The 13,927-nt window shown below is 45.4% G+C and overlaps 1 protein-coding gene across 1 annotated transcript in view; it reads right to left on the reverse strand.

Annotated features, from left to right (window-relative positions):
• LOC128425683 (collectin-12) overlaps positions 1-13,927 on the reverse strand; it is a 31,653-nt gene that overhangs the window by 3,405 nt on the left and 14,321 nt on the right. The window contains exons 3-5 of the mRNA XM_053412413.1: positions 5,177-5,299; positions 1,142-1,228; positions 12-1,055 (exon numbers count right to left, since the gene is read on the reverse strand). Coding sequence (XP_053268388.1) covers positions 12-1,055; positions 1,142-1,228; positions 5,177-5,299 — 1,254 coding nt within the window. The remainder of the gene's footprint in view (positions 1-11; positions 1,056-1,141; positions 1,229-5,176; positions 5,300-13,927) is intronic.

The following is a 13,927-nucleotide window of genomic DNA, read 5'->3' on the forward strand; positions in this document are numbered from 1 at the left end:
ATATCCCTCACCCTGTAAAATAGTGAAGTTGGTTATTAGTTGCGAGTGCTTGGTGTCCACCAGTTTCATCTCCTCCATGACAATAGAAAGGTTGGTGACTTCCTTGTCCACACGGGCTGCCAGCTCTTCCTGCTGTGACCTCAGACCTGATGCTTCTGTCCTCACGTCCCTCACGCTACTGTTGAGGTTTAACAAGAAGTCAGAGTGACGGCCGACTGTCACGGAACAAGAGCGTAAGTCGTTCAGGTTCAGGTTGATGGCGCCCAAGAGCTGCGTGGTGAAGCTGATATTGCCGGTCACGCGGTCCATACTCTGCTCGGACTCATCCAGGCGAACCTCCAGCCGGTCAAACTTGGTGGACGTGAGGTTGCTGAAGTCCCTCTGCTGATCCATAATCTCCCTCAAGGTCTGGTCATGAGCTTCAGCCAGGCTGCTGGTGTTCTGGAACTGGTTGGCCATTAAAGTGAGCTGTGATCCCACATCATCCAGGCCATCGTTGTTGGCCCTGGCCAGAGTCGAGGCATTGCTGGCCAAGGTTTCCAATTTTTCCACTTTACCCCGAAGCCACTCGGCGTCGGAGCGAGTCTGTCGGCTTGTCTGCTCAAGGTTCTGAAAGTCACTGCGCATTTTCTGGATGGCCTGGCTGGTGTCATCCACTGAGCGCTGCAGAGCGCCGATGAGGCCTCTCTGCTGGGCCTGGGTGAGGTTCAGTTTGCTGATGCTGAACAGCGCCTGGTTCTGGAGCCTCACCTGCTGCGTCAGTTCCGCCTGCAGCTGGACCGTGTCTTCCTGCAGACTCTCAATGATGCTGCCGTAAGACTGCAGGGTGCCATTTACAGAGCGTAAGGTAGCTGTGTTGCTCTCTTGGACGCCCTGGATGGAGCCCTGGGTGCTCTGGATGTCAGAGCCAATGTTCTGCAGCTGACTCAGCTTAACTTGATCGCTGTGGATGTGTTCCTGCACTGCAGCAAGCTGCCTCTGAAGGGTCCAGATGTTGTTCTTAAAAGTATGGATCTCTGTGGTGGTGTTCTCCGACTTCTCTCCCGTTTGATCGTCTAAAGCAGAAATTTCCACAATCGATTAAATCGTTTTTTTTCACTTTCACTTCAGTGTTAATCCTGCGTTTGTACTCAAGACTTACCGAGCTTTTTCAAATCAGTCTCAACAGCAACTATCTTCCCTCCATAGTTTGCGATACCTTCAGACACGCTGTCGACTCTTTGCACCACTGAAACAAAGCAGGAGGACAAAGGTTAGTCAGTCTCATCACAGGATCCGTCCTTTATTAACAGAGCAGAACTGCCTGCAACCACAGACATCATTTATGAAAGGGATCAGAGAGGAAACCAATGAAATTCACTGACATATACAATAAGAGATGCGTCTACAAATCTTGTAGGCATGTAATAATGGTAGAATTGATTATCATAATCTCTGGGGTTCTAGGTAATGCAATTACATTCAGGGTCCGAGACAGACAAGGTAGAACTTTCACAAAAAGCCAGAGGAAGGAAGGAGGAAACTGTGATTCAGCAAAGATGCAGTGGAGTGATCAATGACAGAGACAGGGGAGACACTGCTGAGAGCCCCGGGGACAGGAAGTGACCTAGGGGGTGTCTTCTGTAAACAGAACGGATCAAAGACGGCCCAGAGGAGACAGACGCTGTGGCACGGAGGCTCTTCACGCCCCCACCGGCGACACCAGCATTCATTTCCTCTGGAATGTGTCTGGGATTCCAGGGAATCAGCCCACATCTACCACCAGCCTCGCCAGGGGGACACTTCTTTTAACTGGTAGATGCATGAGCTCCTCTGCTGGGAAGCTGTGTCCAAGCTGTGTGGAGGACAGTTGAGCCACAGGGCCGCCACCTCCAGAGGTCACAACACGAGAAAGACATGATTCCACATAGATATGGAGCTACAGCCAGCACTCAGGTAGCTTAGCATTAAGGATGTCGCTGCCACAGCCATGGGCAGAACTGCTTGTCATTACACTACACATAGTCACTACACACAGTTTTGTACCGATTTAACAAACAATACATGTTCGAATCTGTTTATTGTTGCTCTCAAGAGATGCTGGTAGGAGAATTCTGTTACTCTCCAGCTGTTTTCAGGTATAGACTCCGGAAAATGTCCAGAACATTTTCTGGACTTTGCCTTTCACATCAGAAGAATGCAGGAGGAGATTTATTTAGATCTGACCAGTTCACAACAGCAGGAACATTTCTGGCGAGGAGTAGAGTCTGGGGAGAGCAGCAGGAGGTAGGACATAACTTATAAACTCCGGTGAGGATATCATGATTTGTTGTCAGCTCATTGACACCGGTGTTGGCCCAATATCGCCAAATTCTCTCAATTCGTATTGTCTTTTCAAGTTTACATTTTTACAACGTCTTCTATACGTACAGATGTTTATATTTTTCCAGTTTTATATCCGTCTTGTGGTAGAAAGACATTTTTCCAGACATTTTCCTGAAAATGCCCAGACTTCAGGTCATGTTTGGAGACAGCGTTGGACCAATCCAGGCTGAATGTTTCACCCTGTATCCAGGCTAATCTAGTATATTTCCCCAAATGTGAAACCATCCCTTTAAATCTAAAAACCTCAGCAGTACATGGAAATGTATTATTCCATCTACAGACGTCACAACATATGGTCAGAGCGGTTTTTTGTTTGCTTTCTTCGCCCTCTTTGACGTATCAGAATCCTAACTTTCAGGTTTCAGTCATGAGAGAAATGTATCAGTCGGACAGGAAATGTTCCAAACAGAAAACTAAATGGTGAATATTTCCAGAAACACAGGAACATACAGTCCCGTGCTCTAGAGCACAAAACACACTTTGATTCACGTCCACCTGAGGCACATTGTTTCTTTCAACGACACTTACACACTGGAAACTGAAACCGACACAAACAGACTCCCACGCACAGAAACCTTTGGGCCTTTTCCACCCGTTCTGTTCCTGTGCCGGCCTTCAGAGAAACTCGCTGCATCACCCTGCAGCAAAATTAACCATAAAACACACATGCGAAGAAACTGAAATTGCATCGGGGGCCTCAGAGGGAAGCATTACTTTGGCAGAAGACTTCAAACGTTGTAAAAACGAGCTGTGCTGTACCCAGAGTGAAGTCTCTCCAGCTCTTGTGTGGGTGGTTCCTGAAACTGAGTGTCGACTCAGTCCAGGATGTCTTGTAAAGTCCAACTTCCCCATATGCACAAAGTCAGAAAGAGTAATAAATAGTTACGATGCAGTGAGTGAATTGTAAACTCCACGCTTTATTGAGCAAGCATCTTAAACCTTGATGCACGACTACTACTGTACATGTACTAATGTTAGAAAAGATGGGGATAAACTTTGAATGCCTCTCAGGCCACAAAGAGTCAGCAGCCCGGGATCTGGTTGATGCTGGTTGTACCTGCAGCCTGCAAGACACAACTCAGGACTGAAAAATAAAATGTTGTGGATAGTGGGAAGAATTGGAAATTCTTCTAACTTATTTTGATCTCCTATCTATATTGTATGTAAAGCAATTTAAGCTGCATGTCTTGTATGAAAGGCGCTGTACAAATAAAGTTTATTACAGGGTCATCCACTTTCCTTTCTAGCACACCACTGAGGATGCTGTGCTTCTATGACACCGTTTGTGTGAGTATTTAAAATGACTCTTGAGAGGATGAGAGGTAAACCACATGGGTCATGTCCTCTCCTCCAGTCACTTTCCTTCAAGACTTTGAAGAAATCAATTGGATTTAAATCCTCCGCAGCCCTAACGTCAATCTAGACAACGTGCTGCAGGGAAAAGGAAGAGGTCACTGAAAATGTCTTGCATCAAAACACAAAAACCCACAGAGGACGTTTGTGTGGGTCAGCGATGGAGCACGGAGAGAAGCACACGTGTTAAGTGCATAGAGAAAACTCTGGGTCTCCTCATAACCATCTGGAGCTGAGAGTGTGTTTAGGCTGAGCCGTGGTTCCCTTGTAACAGCAGCGCTCCAGTGCCAGTAAAAACCCAATTTCAGTGAAATCGCGTGGAGTTCAGTCAACGCTCATCTGGGATCAATTAGGGCCGCATGAAAACACGCAGCTCGGAACAAGTAGGGCCGAGTCGAGCTCGGGGACTGAGGGGACATCGTTGTTAATGTACTCAAGACACACAGATAACCCCTCGAACATGTTAGCTCCGTGCTTTTTCCCCAAATTGAAAGGAAGGGGACGAGAAAACAAAACATCGGTCACATGTGGGAATGTTTAGCACAATTATGGCACGGACATTCAGAGTTCAATTCCCCGAAAGACGACCCTGGAAAAAAAAGGAGAAAAAAGCCAACCAGGAAGTTCAGTTCCACAAAGACTGAAGACCTTCCCCGGGCCGGTGTGAGCTTTGGGGGTGTTGGTAAAATAAACGGAGACAAGCTTGTGAGGTGGAGACAGAGGGGGTGGAAACGTAAAGGTTCTTTTGAATCCATATTACAAACTAACATCTGGTGCTACAGAGTCATGTAAATAGTTTCAGATCGTTTCGGCCTCCACCTCGATACAAAGATGGGATTGTGTTGAAAAGTACATTTAATAAGACACTGTCTTGAAGAGTCCCAGCTACTGTGAACAGCTTTCATTGGACCTTTACTTTCCACTTTTCAGAGCAAATAGTCCCTAAAAAAGCTGTTGACAGTGAGGACATGAGAAAAGAGGAATTCTTCAAACTTTAAAGCAATAACTTCCATTCACATCTTTTGTATTAAAGCCGCAGCACAAATAATAAAAACAAATGTATTTGCATGGAAAGTAAATATGCTGGGGTGTTTAATGTGAGAAGATCGATGCCACTCATATGTTTTAACGGTAAATTTGAAGATAGAAAGAATAGAAACAGGGAAACAAGTAGTTTCTTCATCTGTATCGACCAGAGACTCCATTTCTGATATAAAGTGTAAATAATGACAACGTAACATCACCTGAGAACATTGATCTCATGCTTCACAGACAAAGACTCACTGTACTCACTGTTTCTCTCCTGGCAGCATGAAGAAGAAGAAACCAAATCATGTGAATATTTGTTAGATCTTTGTACCTGAATCACGTGGACAGTATGTACAATACAATCTGCATCACTGGGATGTTTAATGCTTGTCGGCAATTGTTTTTGTGACCAGTGGAGAAGGGTCTTTACCTTTATATCCCAGCGCAGCAACAGCGATGGTGAGGAGGGTACACAGCACATAGAGCAGAGCGATGGAGGTCTTCAGCGCCCATTCATTCTTACACTTGGTGCACTGGGTGCCCTCCTGGATGCCTGTGTAAAAACAATGAAAAAGGACAGGATTCAACACATTTCGCTGTTTTCTTTTGTAAAGGTCTCAAAAGGACATGTGTGGGCAGAGTCCCACATCTGGACAAATAGCCGTGGAGCCTCCATTAAAGAGTCCAGCAGTTCCCTCGGGGGCCCTGCTGGTGAAGGGGCAGGGGACACGTAAACAACCCCCCCACCACCGACTTGTTTACACTCAGCGATGTGCTTGTTTTCCTGAACCCAGTCTTCACTCAACAAGCCGCCCCAGAGATTCCTCTCCCGGCGAGTGTTGCACCAGAGCGACTTCAACTTTTGTGCCACAGAAAGAGCAGCGTCTCTGCACGTCGGCACTTTCCTCATTATTCTTGCCGTGTCAGGAAAATGGCGTCAAACTCAAAAGGCCTGACGGGGACACTGGTGGAATATTTCTTTCCGACGAGATCCTTCATGACAGATGACTGGCGAGATCCGCGGCGTTGACAGTCACACAGCTGGGTTTCATTCCCAATTCAGGAAGTGTGCGTGCGTGGAAAGGTTGTATAAGTGTGTGTGTGTGTGTGTGTGGGGGGTGTTCTGGTTTTCATTAAGCTGGAAGGAAATTCACTCCACATTCCTTAATATAAAGGAATAGTAATACTATAAAGAGTTAATACCTGACTACCACAGATCCAGATTTAGATGAACGCCACCAGAGAAACTTCACCACACATGCAGCTCCGAGCGTGTTTTAGATGATGAGGTAATTCTTCACACAAATTAAAAAGGCAGTGTTCACTGGCTCCTCGTTGGGGGTTTAAAAGCCAAAGTTAACAACTCGACTTGTCCTCGGTGATGTGAAGACATCGGTGATTAGTAAAAAGTTAAACACCAAGTGCAGCTGGAAGGGAGTTCTCTCAGCTCCCTGGCAAACTGAGGGAACACGAGATTTACCGTAAAGAGCGCGGGAGGTCCTGCAAAAAGAAAATAACCTCATTTGGAAATAAAAAACTAACTAATGTCAGAAACAGCATCACCGCTACAGTACCACTAATCACTGAGCATGACTTCCACATTAAAGTGTGGATACTTGACCCAAGGCTGGTCCCATCGTGACCCAACGGGACCGGGTTTTGAAGATTTTTGTATAAATGATACTAGGGTTCAAGTCGGGTTCAGTTGTGTTTGCTGGATTCTTTACACTGCATGTGTCTATGATGTGTTAGCAAACAGTTGCCTTCTCCAACATTAGCATTTAATTGAACTGGTGTTTCTTGTGACCTGAAAAGTCCAGTTGTCTCGTTTTAGCTCTTTTTTTTCTTTCTCCAACAACTAAATGTTTCACAGTTTGTTGTTTACTGATGATTTCGGAGCATTCAGGGATTTTATCAAAGCTTTTTGTTACGGCTGGATAAAAAGCACTTATGAGAGCCATGAGAATCTGAACAATTGACCCACTTTCTTATTACATATAGTTATTTGACCCATACTTGCAAAAACTGATCATTGCAGCTTTAAACTGGGCTTTAACGCGTTCCACAGTTTCAGCTCTTTGCCAACACAAATTACACAACTGCCAAATAACAGACCTACTTTACTGCTTCAGCCTAAAGCTGCAGTGAAAAATCTGTAAATAAATCTTATCTCGACATCCATAAATTCCGTCGAACTGTTTGAAAGTATGACATATGCGCGTAAACCAAGATCGAATCTTCGTGACTTCTGTTGTTTTCTTGCCAAATTCTCCACATCTTGAAAGCACAAGAGTTCATTATGTGGGAGGAGAAGTTTGAAAATGAGTGAAGACAGAGAGTGGACCGGCACGATATGAGTCAAAGAAATGAGCGAAATGCACTCGCAATGTTGTTCTAGCTGTTTTCTGTTCGACCACACACACCTGAGAGTGACCTCAGCTTTTAGAGCCCCCGAAACACCGATGCTTACGTCCAAATCACGTAAAGCGTCTCTGTGGGCTCCTTAAAATGTATTAACAAGTGTTCATGCCTGAAGGACATTAGTCTTTGAGAGAGCACTTCCAGCCCTGGCTGTGGAACAAGTTGCACAGAGCGGTAACCACAGCTGTGTTTGAGATACCAGGAGTTACCGAAGTCTTCCCTCACCACCGGTTTAACTGTAAGCGTGGAAGTGCATGTTGGGAATACGGCCACGACCAATATTGCATCGAATCATTCATAACTACTGACATGTTTGGAGTGTCAGCTCAGGCTTCCACAATAGAGGAAGCATATCAGTTCATCAGTTCACAGTAATCACAGAGCTGCTGCCCAAAGTTACTGTTCCAACCCAAACACTCTGACAGTGTTTACAAATCTGCTGCGCTGAAATGATACCAAAACACTTCGTAAGGGAATAAACTATTACACGGGGAAAACGGCTTTTCCATCTCACTGCACTCTTGAGTGATGATTCCTCAGATGCTCCGTGGATAAGTGGAGAGTTTCGGGGGTTGGCTGTCAAATATGGAAGACACCTGGCATAACACAACACGCATGGCTGACAACACAACAACAACAAGGGGAGATTTGGGTTTCGCAGCTCAGAGCGGACTTCAGATGGAGCAGCTGTAATCCTTTCGAGCCCCGAGTGTCGACACAGCAGTGGACGGGCCAGCGCTCGATCAGGGGTCGCGACCCGATTGCTGCTCATTTCCCAGCGGGTGACTTCCTGGTGGAGCAAGACAAATAAGGAAAGGATGCAAATGCTGCATTGAACTGCCAAGGGGGAGGCTTTAGGATAACGTTGGTTTTTTTATTTAAATTTGTGGAAACCATCTGTTTCCTCTTTAACATTCTTGTACTTCTTTTAAATATACAAGTACATCGTCAGCATAGGTGACGATATTGGTTTACGGCTGTACCTGAGTAGCATGACAGCAAGTTGACGCAATATAGGAAAAAGCCAGATATGTGCAATAACCTTTCATTACTAACATCACCTACTGGGATATATAACTTTTGTTAAGAACAGCTGTGTCTCGATTCAGGGGGCTGCTAACTCCGGAGGCTGCATTTAAAGACTGATTGCATCACAGCGGCAGTACTGGTTTGGCCCTCTTCACCCACAAGATATGAAGGCTCCAATGGGTGGATCCTTCCCGGCCAAACCAATCCCAGGATTCCCGCTTCTGTGGCAATCTGTTATCAGGCTTCAACTCAACCAAACAGCTAATGTAACAAAGGTTAATAAAACAAGATTGAATCCACTAAAAGGATGCAGCCCCCGAATTGAGTCACAGCTCGCATTGCAAAATTCCTGTCCTTATAAGTTATTTCACGCTAAATTTGATACAGTTCGGGTTTCAAAAAACAAATGCTTATAACCTAAATCTCACATAGCGTGAATTGCAAGTACGTAAGTATTTAATGAAGACGAATAGCATCTAATAGGTTTTGATCCCCAGTAACATACGGCTGGAAGACCAAACATCATTATTCGGTAACTCAGAGACATCTGGGACATGACACAGAGTCACCTCCTGTTGAGATGACGAATGGCCAGACAGTCGGGACAAACGTCGTCTTTCGCACATTCTCAAATATCTGCCACACTAACGGAGCCCAGATGCACAAATCCTAACACATGGATAAGATATCTTGAGGTTTGTGGCACTTGAAGTTTGGCTACGATTGGGGCTGGAGATATGGTGAAAAAAAAGAATATCTGGGGGACAACATTCTCAATAGATTTTTTAAAAAATCTGCAAGATGAACTGTGGAAAAACATAAGTGAACACCAACCTCCTTGTTCACGGTTTAACATCAGACAGACTTGGTTTCCTTTAACTTGGCGGCTTATCAATATAGTTGGACACCGATTCGTCATCTTTCCCCTTCGCCTGCGCAGTCAGACGCAATCGGATCTTACCGACCGCAACCACAAAAACAACCATCATCCAGCGTGCTCAGACCGCAGGCTGACAACAACACTTTTCGCCGCTCATGGCAAAACAAAAACAAAGCCGCTGACACAAAGGCAACACACCCATGAGACTGGATTCCCGTTTGTCATCGTATATTTTGGCTCGACAAAGACAACCATTGTTCCTCCGAGATCTGTAATATTTAAATTATAGCCAGACAGCATCCATTTTGGGGGATGATAAAGTGTCTCCTAGTCTGTGCGTTTCCTGAGCCTCATTACGTGAAACAAAAGATCAACATGGCCGCTTCGCTTGCCCCCGAAAAGCCAAAATAACGAGATGAGGCCACAGCAGAGCGCAGCAGTTACATGGGGCCTCGCTCGTTATAACATCATGTTTATTTACTGTAAATAGCAGAGACGATGCTATAGTAACGGATGAGAACACAAAGCTGTGAGCTGAGGTCACACAAGCTGCGATTTGGTTCCTCGCTTTGCCGAACACACGCTCAAACCTTTTCCGGGAACCAGAGAGCAGATCTACTCCAGGAGGGCAATCAGGGAATTATACCTGGCACCAGCGACAGGGAGAAGAGTTCAAGACGAACTGCAGGGGTGGACGACGTCAGTGAACACTTAAATGGTAAAATCACTAAGGGAATATTCTCTGTTACAACAGTTAAAGGTTTTGAACTGTTATTTGTCACTGGTGAGAAGGAGTGGGACGTTTCTGTCTTCAGGAATCACAACTTCTGATTAGAAAAGGAAAACGGTCAATGTTTTAAGAGGAGAAAAAGTGAAGGGACAGAAAAAGTGAAAGTAGAAAGACAGGATGTAAAAAAGAAGAATGAGAGGAAAGATAAAAGAAAGGGGGGAGAAAACATGTGAGGAAAACTTAGAAAAAGTTAGGTTGACAACAGCAATATGTGACTCCAGATAATAATAGTTGCCAAGATGTTGTAGTTTTTCATATTCCTGAAAAGACTGACATATTAGATATAGAAAATGTAAATCAGAAAAGTAAATACTAAAGTTTTATAAAGCAAATATTTGTGCCTAAAGAAAGTGCATTAAAGTGTTTGACCACTTGGGGCAGCACATCAAGCAGCAGTACATGTCCTTCATGCCAGTGACAGCTGGTTGATTCTCATTGTTTCTCCTCATCGTCAGTGCCATCTGTCCCTCATTACTCAAAACAAAGAGGTTTTACAAGATCCCTGACACACAACATGATCTAAGCCAAGATGTTTCTCAGTCAGGAGGGAGACGAAGGCCCGGCAGTGAATGACTCATGCACCGCTCAGCTTTCCTCAGTGGCACCATGAGGTGGCCTGCACTGTTTCATGTGCAGCAGCGAGCGCACCGGCCCATGACTTCCACTGTTTGTGGACATAAATCAGTGACTTCCAGTGACTTATTGCAGCAGCTTTAATAAATATAAAGTGAAATAACTCCTGAGGAGCTATATGGGATGTTTAAAGGAGGGGGTTTAATTACGTCATTGGTGATTCCCTTCTAAACGTTGTAGATTTGTAGCTGAAAAGAAGATGAGGGTGATTCTGAATTTCTGAGTTGAGTGTCTTGGAAACACCAAATAAGAAATAGTAAAAGAAATGAAAGTAACATCGCTAACAGCTCTTCTAACGGTACCTCGGGGTCCACGTTTTCTCCTAAAGAAACACGAGAAGCTCTCCTACATGGTGGATGTCCAACAACTGACTGTTTAACAGCATTGGACAATATTTCCCGTCCGACAACAAACCCCCTGCGCTCTCTTTGAGCCCCTACCTGCCAATGACGCCATGAGAGGAAGTGCAGAATTAGGGCCAAAAGGGTTCTGAGTTCACGGGATGACTCTGGGGCCCTGCAGGAAACCGACACCGTCCTCCTGGCTCCATGTGTGGCCTGATTCAGGCTCCACTTCTTTTATTACCTGTGATGGAAACCATGCGCCTCATCACAAGAGACAGGCGGGCGTGATGCTCATGGCTTCGTGTGAATGAAGAAGGAGTGAAGACAGGGTCCAAACGGAGGATGGATTTGGAAATAATGACACAAATGTTCAAAAATAGATGGAATGATTTAAAGACCTCAGAGGAGAGAGGATGTAAAGTGATGGATGAACTCTCAAAACTACCGACGCCTGTTGTATTCGTCCGTGGCGAGCCAAGAACCTCTCAGGGACTGTGACCCGGGCCAGATCAGCCACGTAAAAAAATGGGAAAGAGAAAAAAGCGGTCCCTATACGAGAGGATATCACTGACTGTGCTTTGTATCACATCCAAAAAAGACATTGTCAAATCATGAGGCAACTGGGATTACCGTATCCAGCAGCTCCCCGAGGCCCCAGCTGTCTGCCACCTCACTGTGGGGGAGAGACCCACATAAAGATCTAATGCGTCTGTCAGGTCTCTGATCTACAGACAGGTTTATAGAGTTACATCAGGCACATATTAAAAAAGATGTGGTTCTATTTTGGCTTTAGGCTCCTTCAGATATTGCGCGAACAGGCATTAAGCTCTTTGAGTCCGAACCAGACCCAAACGTGATTCAGATTGTGTAACCCTCTCCCTGACATGCAGGGTTCTGCTCGTTATAACTTCTCAAACGCCCCCTGGGGGCTGGACACAGAACTGCCCACAGCTCATGACAAAAAATCCTATCTCCTCCATGCTACACCCCGGGCCACACGGGATGCATGATGTCTCAGCTGATAGTAAAGAGAGATAAACATAGATCCTTTTCAGATGAGCTGTGGTCAGACGGGCACTCAGGCAGCGGCGGCCTCCAAAGAGTCTCCGGCCCCGCAGCCCCCCAGCAGCCCAGAGGCCCCCACTTGACTCTGCTCAGACTCAGCGCTTGCTGCAGTTACACAAACAGGTCGTCTTTCCAAAAAAACTACAGTGCATCAACAATGGAGTGGAGAGCGAGAAAGGACTTACTCAGCTCAGGGATTTGGGGCCTCATGGAGTGACTTGGGTTTTAGTTACCAAGCAAAACATCAGAGTCTGAGCACAATGCTGCTGCTCTCTAGTCTGTGTTTGTGTGTGTGTGTTTGTGTGTGTGTGTGTGTGTGTGTGTGTGTGTGTGTGTGTGTGTGTGTGTGTGTGTGTGTGTGTGGCCCACAGGTTGATGACCATCACATTAACATCCTGAATTCGATAGCCTGCCTCCGCTCAACCACACCACCATCACAAGTGAGTTCAAAGTGAGAACGCAGGACAAGAAAAACAAAAGTAAAAGTCTCTCACAACTCAGCTTCCCTTCGGCCGTTAAAGACGATCACAAAGAGAAGCACTTAAAAAATACGTCTACACAGCTTATTCTCCTTCCAGGATCAAAAATGCACTTGAAGGGAAACGTGCAGGAGGACTCTGGGGCTTTCCCACAGAGTCTCAGCTGCAAAGACCTGGATCTGAGTTTCTGAAACCTCATCTGATCGATGTCGACTCCCCCGGGCTCAGATTTCCCGCCGGCTGCGTCAGGTGCCAGTCAAAATGTGCAAACCACTACAAAGACCCTCCGAGACGACCGGGCGCTGGCGAGCACTTCATAGAAAAACAAACAGAGTAAAATGTCACCAATTGGAGAAAACCAGAGATAAAATAAATAACGTGACATTTTCCCCTCTGATGAGCAGCTGGGATAATAAACCACAAGATGGTGTTTGAGAAATGAACTTTTCAGACTCTGCCAGGAGCCTTTTATTGGTGTTATTGGATATTTTCATGGGAAATAAGAAGATGTTGCACCGCACATGTATTCCTCCAGTTTTCAAAATCTACTTTGGTCTGTGACTTTTCACAAAAACTTGAACTGTTGGACCTCAAAGACAATGAATGTTCAAATGATCTTTGATGACGAGGACATATTTAATATCCAGCTGCAACCACCACAGCAGTATGTGTAAGCCTGTGCATAATACTTACAGACTATACATGTATATAAAGAGGGACAAAATGTCAGCTCCCGCAAAGTGAAGCCAAATCAACTCAATCCCATCTACTCCGTGTTCATGGATGGGACATGGAGCAAGCCAAAAAGTCAAAGTTGACGTTAAATCAAACTTTCTCAAACATGGTTTCTCTGGGGCCTGATGGGCTTGGGTCACGAGTCCACATTCTGTTCTTGACCAGTCGTGTCACCTCTCACCTTTAATGTGACCTAATTACCATCAAGACTCAATATCAGACCTGTGCTTGAGTCAGAGACGGATGCTCGTCAGCAGAATAATACTCCAGTCTCCCATAAAAGCATAAAACATCTCCACATGCAACCTCACAGGAACCATGAGGATCCAGTTAAACCAGTGCAGTCGTACATTTATACAGGAACACACATTACAAATCACCGGGCAAACAGGAAAGTGTGAAAGTCTGTTTTGATTTAACAAAATCTAAAGGTAAAAAGGAAAGAAAATGTCATTTCTCGTTTATTCCTCAGTTGCTGAAATGTTGGGGTTGAATTTTAAGTCTGTCGCACTTTATGTCCGACGGAAACAGCGTCTGAAATGTAAATGTAGTGAACTACGCTTCCTGTCCTGCTGAGGCGCTGCCAGAGAAAACCTTGAAGCCGTAAAACAGCCGTGCAGATTATTGGGATATTTAACAGGAAGCTGGTTGGAAAACCTCTGTGGGAGCGTTTCTTTTAAAACGAGCGTGGCCCACATCAGCCAAACTCATCACCATGTTGGCCACATCCACCACTAACGCTGCCATGTGGACACAGGACTGGTCTTCACATCTCGTGCTCTTTGAAAACCCGGAGATGGAGGCA

Source organism: Pleuronectes platessa, chromosome 20 (genome assembly GCF_947347685.1).
Source record: "Pleuronectes platessa chromosome 20, fPlePla1.1, whole genome shotgun sequence".
In the NCBI taxonomy this organism is placed as follows: Eukaryota; Metazoa; Chordata; class Actinopteri; order Pleuronectiformes; family Pleuronectidae; genus Pleuronectes; species Pleuronectes platessa.